The sequence below is a fragment of the Amborella trichopoda genome, chromosome 12, assembly GCF_054954075.1.
Source record: "Amborella trichopoda isolate Santa Cruz 75 chromosome 12, AtrichopodaSantaCruz75HAP2 v2.0, whole genome shotgun sequence".
NCBI lineage: Eukaryota > Viridiplantae > Streptophyta > Magnoliopsida > Amborellales > Amborellaceae > Amborella > Amborella trichopoda.
In genome coordinates this window covers 9,141,794-9,150,126 of record NC_142347.1, presented here as the reverse complement: position 1 = coordinate 9,150,126, position 8,333 = coordinate 9,141,794, and the positions used below count along the sequence as shown (strand labels likewise).

At 35.4% G+C, this 8,333-nt stretch overlaps 1 protein-coding gene across 3 annotated transcripts in view; it reads right to left on the bottom strand.

The window, feature by feature from the left end:
* The window catches only part of LOC18445578 (branched-chain amino acid aminotransferase 2, chloroplastic), a 45,945-nt gene that overhangs the window by 17,485 nt on the left and 20,127 nt on the right, over positions 1-8,333 (bottom strand). For all 3 annotated transcript variants that reach the window (XR_016045159.1, XM_011629248.3, XM_088852694.1), the window contains 5 exons: positions 7,919-8,095; positions 7,699-7,830; positions 3,061-3,159; positions 1,349-1,465; positions 589-684 (listed from right to left, as the gene is read on the bottom strand). Coding sequence is in view for 2 of the 3 variants with exons in the window: in XM_011629248.3 (XP_011627550.3) it covers positions 589-684; positions 1,349-1,465; positions 3,061-3,159; positions 7,699-7,830; positions 7,919-8,095 (621 nt within the window). In the remaining variant the exon portion in view is untranslated. The remainder of the gene's footprint in view (positions 1-588; positions 685-1,348; positions 1,466-3,060; positions 3,160-7,698; positions 7,831-7,918; positions 8,096-8,333) is intronic.

Here is an 8,333-nt window from a genome sequence, read left to right as displayed (position 1 = left end):
ACAAATTCCTAGAATTACACAAGTCTGATTTACACAAGTTTGTTGATTAGTTTTATGCATGATTACCAGATGAAATTGTGGATATTTTAGGGTCTTTGATACAAAGACTTGTGAGTGACTGATCTTAGTTTAGTTCACATTGGATATAACATAAATTTAAATACAACAATATGCATGTAATAGTACAAGATAAATTAAGAATAGCGTACATGTAAATAGCTATCCGTGTGTGTGGGAGAAAAGAGAGAGAGAGAGAGAGAGCAGTGGATGAACTAAACCACAATATGAACTAAACAACAATGGAGGAAAAATGGGTAACCTCCAAACAAGGTAAGGATGAGAGGGTTTTACAAGGTTTTGAAATTCATGTGGTTAAATACACATGGAATAGGTAGAAAGGAAAATATGACATGTAGAAAATTATAAAGAAACAAGTACAATGTCTCCACTATCGTAATAGTGTTTTCGATATTTGAATTTTAATGTCACAATAGTCGCGCTCATCTTAACAAGATCCTGATAGAATATGTCAGAGTAAATTTCAATTGCTATGTCATATACACTGTAATCTAGCAGCAGGGTAAGTACCTGGTATCCTTCATTACGAGCTATTTCAATCACGCTCTTCCGAGTAATCCCAGGTAAAATTGTCCCTTCTATTGGGGGAGTCGATATTACATTACCCTTGTAAACAAATATAGTAAAAGAAAACATGTCAGTGTCACACCAGTGAAAGAAAACTCACCCACTTGGCCCCCTTGGTGGGATAGGGGCTATCCAAACCCATTGGGGCCTAAACAAAACCATATTTGGATGTGAGCCCTATCCATGTCGCTTACACAAGTGCATATTTTCTCTCTCTCTCTATTTATACAAAGAAGATAACCTGACAGTCCACTCTCCCCAGATCTCTCTCACGGACCCATATGCTCTCTCACTCTCTCTCTACATATATGAAGAAGTAGAAACAAAGACTACCTCCAAGCATTCGATGTGAGGCCTCTCTCTCTGTCTTAAAGACTACCTCCAAGTGTTCGATGCAAGGTCTCTCTCTATCTCCCTCCCTCTCTCACACACACATGTACATGGACTCATATACTCTCTCTCTCTATCTTCCTCTCTCTCTCTCATGCACGTGTGCCGGTGCGGACTCATATTCTCTCTCTCCCTCTCCCTCTCCCTCTCTCTGTCTTGCTCTCTCTCTCCCCCCCTCTTCTCTCAAAATAGAAAAAAACTCACAAAATTTCAATGATTTTAAATTCATTGAAATATATGTGAAGTAATATGATGTTCTTAAGAAAATTACCGTAAAAAGTACCAGAATTTAAATCAGATAAATATGGCGTACCTTCACGACAAAAATATTACAACCTGACACTTCCTCAAGATATTTTTTGTGGATAGCATCCAAGTACAAGACCTCGTTGTAGCCTTTCAATTTAGCATTGGTTTGCGCCTTCAAAACCTGAAAATAAGAAAATGAGTATCCCAATCTATGCAACAATTTAATGTTTAAAAAAACAGATCAGTGACTTTGATCGCCCATCCCAAAAACTAGTCAGGATCGGCGAATTGATAGCTGGATGGGTGGATCAGCCATAGTCGGAAATAAAAAATTTTCAGAAAATATTAAAATTCATTATAAATATTGTTTTTTGGGTTTCAAAAAAAAATAAAGGTGGTACATTATGGACTTTCATGATTTCACAAAACTACATGAATATTGGGACAGTTTCCTATCAAAGTGTCTAATGATATTAATTTTAATATTAATAGTTTATATAAATTTTGATACAATACTTTTTACAATACAATACTTTTTACAAAAATTTTGATGTTATAGATGGTGTAATTGTGGGTTTGAACACAAATTTATACGAAACTATGCTATACATTTCATGAATGATATCAGGTACAGAATGGACGTGACAGGAGATGATAAACCCAATTCAAGAGAAAGAGTGTGTGAAAAAAGATAAACCCAATCCACGGGGAGAGAGAAAGCATGGAAAAAAAAAAAACCGATCCAAGCAAGTGTGAAAAAAACCAATCCAAAATTCAAGAGGAGAGAAAAATCCACTATGCTTCTATAAACTCACCTGGAATTGAGAGAGAGAAAATGCCTTCTCAATTTCTCGGAGAGAGAGAGAGTGGGAGAAACAGAGAATCCCTTCTCAATATCTTACCATTTCTAAACTTTGAACACTCATGAAAAAAAAATTAATAATCTTCAAAAACTCTCACTCTCTCTTCTTTTCATGATAAACTTCGCAGTCTCTCTTCTTTTCGCAATAAACATTGTATCGAGTATATTGGGAGGGGCCTAAAAAGGAAACTTTAATAAGATGAGATGTAAAGATATCTTTCTTTAGTCCCACATCGGGGATTTCCATAGCACTTCCATGAGCTAAGGCCTATAAAAACGTAGTAACTAGTAAATGAGCTGTGTGTGTTTAAGCAAGCAGCATGTTAGTCGGTGGGCTCTAGGTTCATTTGAGCAATAATAAAGTTTGTAAATAAAACAGAAACAAGAGGATCCGAACTCGAACTCTTAAGTGAAGGGTGGGCAGCTACACCCTTTGCTAAATTAAAAAAAGTTTCCAATGAAACTTGGTTAAATTAAAAAAAAATTTCAAATGAAATTTTTTAAAACAAAGTGGAAAAGGACAGTTCTTTCTAGAACCAGCGTATTCTCGATTCATCAAGGAGATCGACATGGGTCCACCTTTATCAAGGAGACCGACATGGGTCCACCGCAACTCTCTTTTTGTCATGCATAAGATGCTAGAATAGACATCTTCCTATTTTCATCTGGTGGTCCATATATCACGAAATTATCACAACAAACAATGAAATTAAATATAGCAAAGTCAAGGAAGTACCAACATAATAAACCTAAAAAGCATCGAGCCTTAATTTGTAGATATCTAAGCATCTGGTTCAATCATTAACATTTCAAAAAACATGTAAAGGCAATTCTTATGAAGCGCTTCAAAACTTATTGAATGATTCAATAGACGAATAAATCAAAGAAAAAACAACATGCAAGGATTTCCTTACCGCTGCATAGTTTCCTATTGTCTTTATACCACCAGTCCCACCTGGAGTGGCACGATGATATTCAGTTTCAACAATCAAATTAATTGGAGCCAAACCTTCCTGAAACATATATGAAACAAACTTTATTTTCAGAACACAATAACGATCTCTTACAAGCTCTTACAAATAAATAAATGAATATATATGTATATAGACACGCACGCACACACATATAACTAAAGAAATCCTAAACAAATTCTAAATGAAGAGAGAAGAATAATCAGGAGTCTAAGTAAATAACCGATTTCATATGACACTTGGATGAGAAAACACAAATACAATTTATCTTTGCACCCAAGAAAATGCTTCAATAAATTATGTTCTTAACCACCTTTTTCACCTTAAACATGATCTTTTTCTCAATCTATGAAGGTCTAGCCAAAGACAAGATTGAACCAAGACAGTAGAGCACTAGGGTGAACAAGTTTCCATTTGTCTGGGGTTATCTATACTACATTGTTAAACAAGAGTTAAGGGGTAGACACATGTTGCAAGAATAAAAAAGAACCCTAATCTTAGGACACATTACCCCATCTATAGGGAGAGAGAGACGTGTATCCTCTTTAGAGGGAAAGAGATAGACGTAGATGAAAGAGAGGTGTGAGATATATATGGAGAGAAAATTAAAGAATGACAGATTTTTAAAAGATAGAGAATCTTTAAAGAGAATTTTATGGTTCCTATAAACTTTATAAAAGTATTGGTATAGAGATATAGGAAGAGAGGTGTGCACCCTCTTTAGAGAGTGAAAGAGAGGCATGGATGAGAGAGATATGCATACCTATATTCAAGGGAAGAGATAAAGGGAGAGAGAGTAGATGAAAGAGGGGCGTGAGAGAGATATATGCAGCGAAAATTAAAGAATAAGAGATTTTTAGAAGATGGAATTTTTAGAGAGAATGATTGTGACATCCATGTATAAAGCATATCTATTTATATCTCTCTCTAATTAGGATATGGAATCTCTCTCTGTTAGATCTCTCCAAATCGAAAATAGTCTCTCCCTCTCTCTCCACATAAATCACGTATCCATAGAAAGATAAAGACGTGGATGAGAGAGAAGTGAGAGAGACGCATAACTATATTCAAGGGAAAAGAGAGAGTATGTATTTCTTAAAATATTTCGCAGTATCCCAAAAAAAACCCTAAATCATGTAGAGAGATTTTTACATCCTAAAACAAACCCTAATCATGTAGAGAGAAATTTTTATGGAAGCTTAGAGATAGGAGATTTGGAGAGAGGGAATGCATGAGAGAATTTAGGAGAGATGAAAGATTTTTATAGAAGCTTATATTAGGGGAGAGAGATAAGGAAAGGTGGAGAGAGAATATGTGTAGGGAGACATGTGGAGAGAGAGATAAGATATTTTTATGGAAGCTTATGTGCAAGGGAGAGGAAAAAAGGAAGTGGAGGAATAGAGAGGGTGTGATAGATTTTAGACGTGATGAAAGATTTCTATGGTAGCTTTTTGTATAGGGGAAGATAGAGAAATATGGAGAGAAAGTGCGTAATAGAGATAGAGATGTGTAGAGAGACAAAAAGTAAAAGATATATATGGATATATTAAAGATATTGGTTGCGAATATGTTATATTAAAGATATTGGTTGTTAATATCTTGAATATATTGGTTGCCAATATATTATATATTGAAGGGGCATTCTCTCTTTGTTTACTTTCTTCTTCTTCTATATTTTCAAGTACATTCTTTCTTGCTTTACTTTCATCATTTTTTGTTTATTTTTATCATCCTTTTTCAAGTTTTATGGCTTAAATTTATGGTGGTAAATATGTATGAATTTGAATAGGTCATAGAAGTCCCCTTAATCCTGAAAATTATTAAGCATTCAATTCACATAATATTTGGATGTCTAGAAACAATCAAAATAAATTGGGTATTTATAAGTCTAAGTTTTTGAACTTTTATAAAATCATCTAATGCATGGGTTCTCAAACTATTGGAATTTTGAAATGAAATCAAGCTGAGCTAAGCATGGACATTAGTATTAGTAAATTAATACGTAAAATAATTTCATTTCATGGATGGACATCCAATGAAAAAGTCATTACACATTACACTTGGTTGAGAAGAGAGAGAAAGAGGATGATTATATAATGTAATTAAAGAGAGAAAGAAAGTAGGTTGAAGAGAGAACGAGAGAGGATTCCATGTAATGGATTAGAATGTTTACTTATTATAAAACTTGCAAGTTTTTAAAATCTCATTTCTTTTTTTTTATTGTAAATTTGATTTGTTGCTAATTTTTTATTCACTTGAATATCATATACTTTAAATTCACTTATGATAATTTTTCCTTTATCTAAAAATTATAGAAAGTTATTAAACACTAATTTTCAAAATATCCATCTGTGCATACCATAATTTCATGATTGCATTATTTAGTTGCAACCTATATACAACTAAATTTCCACAATCTGAATTTAACATTTTGAAATGTAAAAATAAAATATGTTTTCTTTACTATTAAACGAAATAATTATAACATATTATATATTTTATAAATAATGTCTTATTCACTTTTAAAATATTATAAAAATATGTAATGTTGTTTTCCATAAAAATTTTCGAAGTTTATATCAAATTTCGTATTTTTCTCAAAACAAAATTTTAAAAGTTCCTTGCAAACTATGTTTATATTTCAATAATAGACAATGGCAAAAATGTTGTTGATTTATTACTATGATGATATAGATTTCATTGATTTTATATCACATATTTATACGATAATGTGTGTGATTGCTTGTTTCACAATTACGTGAAATGCATGCAATTCAACTAGTGTTAAGTAAAGCAACTGTTGGGACTCCAGTGAGCAAACCTTGTAATTCAAACATCTTACATGAAATCATCTAAAAAGATGCAATTTATAAACATAAAAATAGAAGGAATTGCACTATAAATTTGCAAAGATAGTTTACAAAGGCTATCACTGAATACATTCAACAATAAAGGCCTCATTTTGAATGGAACCAACCACTTGAAAGATTACTTTCAAAGCGCCAAAGGAAAACAAGACCCACATAATTCAGAAGGACGATTGTGAAATAGGTTGCAATTATCTTACAATGTGAGTAAGAGTTTAGGACCTTCGAACATAGTAGAGTACACATACATAGGAGCCCACAAGGCAATGAGAGGAGTGTGGATTCTGAAAAGGAACTTTGAGGGACAGGGATCATCAAGGGGCATTCATTAAATGGGCAATGAGAGGAGTATGATTATGAAAAGGAATTTGAGGGACAAGAATCATCGAAAGGGATTCACTAAATGTCATAAAGATAGCTCCAATGATTTAAAAAACGGACCGCCCAACGTCTAGGCGGCCGCCTAAGCTGTCCAATAGGGTGTGGGCCCATCGCCTAGGCCTAAGCAACCAAATTAGGCAGGATATCCCTGAGCGCCCGCCTAGGTGCCCGAGAACCCACCTAGGTGGGCACCCAGCGCCTAGCCCTGAGCGACCGCCCAGGGCCTGCACCCTGCCTAGGGGAGGAAATGCCCCTCGTTGAGGACATTTTTTGGCAATTTTTTTAGTACTAAAGGGAAAAAATTGTGGGTTTTAGGTTCATTTGAAACCTAAAACCCATTAAACTATGGATAATTGGATATGGACTTATGGTTATGGAGTATGGAGCAGTGTGTGTTGTGGACTTGTGTACTATACATTTGATGTGCCCTAAATCCCTAATTCTTATGTATTATACAGTTATACTTATATTGTTAGACTATAAAGATATTTTTCTTTCTACTAGGCCGCCAGGTTCTGGGCGCCTGCCTAGGTGATGGGCGGCCTAGATCCCCCTGACGCCGCCTAACACTTTTTGAAACGCTGAATAGCTCTAAAAGAAGTGGAGCTATCCATTTAGTAAATCCCCCTTGATGATCCATGTCCCTCAAACTTCCTTTCCAGAATATGCACTCCTCTCATGGCCCTATGGGCTCCTATGGACTATGTCCATTACCCCCTAAAAAAAGACAATACCATCAAAACTAGCTTACACTTTATCTGAAGCGAGAACTTGCCATACAATTTTGTCATGGATTACTAATGTTCATACTCTCGTGGTGGTATATAAAATATTACATGCCCTACCTAATGTATTTATGCAAAGAAATGAGTTCAGCTTATGGGATTTTATGAAGACCAAAGTTTTACATCCAGATTAAGTAAATTGTAGAAAACAGAGATGAGCATGCTCATTTTTCACAAAATTTAGTAGATCTATCCAACTTTTGTAGATCTATCCAACTTTTTTTCTTTTCTTCTTTTTTGTTTTTTGGGGTGGGGTGGGGTGGGGTGGGGTGGGGGGGGGGGGGGGGGGGGGGGGGGGGGGGCCGAAGGGCGCAGTGAGGGGTGTGTGGTTGGTTGGGGGGTTGGAAGTGGGTGGTGTCAGAGTATATTTTATCCTTTAAAACTCAAATAGAAATCAATTTTCTAGGCAGAACAAGCTATGCTGAGATGAGATGCAGCTTAAAAAGAAGAAACAAGGCTTTCATAGGCCATCAAAAAGACCATGACATGAAATTTCTGGTCTAGTTTCACACATGCCCACAAGAAATAAAAGGGAGAAAACCACAAACCTTGAAGTAATTCCCAACTGGTGTGACATATATAAGAAATGTGTACTCAGGAGAAGGGGCAAGACCTAGAATAGGCCCACTTCCAAAAAGCATTGGACGAATGTATAGAGATCCTTTTCCTGAAGGAGGAGCCTGAAAGAAAACAGTGAGCCACAATCACAATCCACTTATCAATACTGATGTAATCATAATTGTTTCAAGTGGAAATAATTAGAAATACCCAACGCCTGTTGGCCGAAACAGTTTCCCTCACAGCATCTACAAATTGTTCGACAGAAGGAGATGGCATGCACATGCGCTCCGCACCCATAAGCATCCGCAATGCATTTTCTTCTGGACGAAAAAGGATCACATCGCCATCTTGTTTCCTATATGCTTTTAACCCTTCAAACACGCCCTGTAAAAAGACGGATAAAAAACTCATATGGAAGCTTTTAAATGCCATGCCACCAATAAACACAATAATAGAAAACAACAGTTCTGCATGTCATGAACATTGCTCAATTTATCAATTGCCCAAGCTATTGAGAGTAAGTAAATGCCATAGTGAGCACAAGCATGAAATCATGAACGGACCGAAACATATACCAAATTTCAAGATCCAAAACCTTCCCTTTTCTCATTTTCTATTTTCT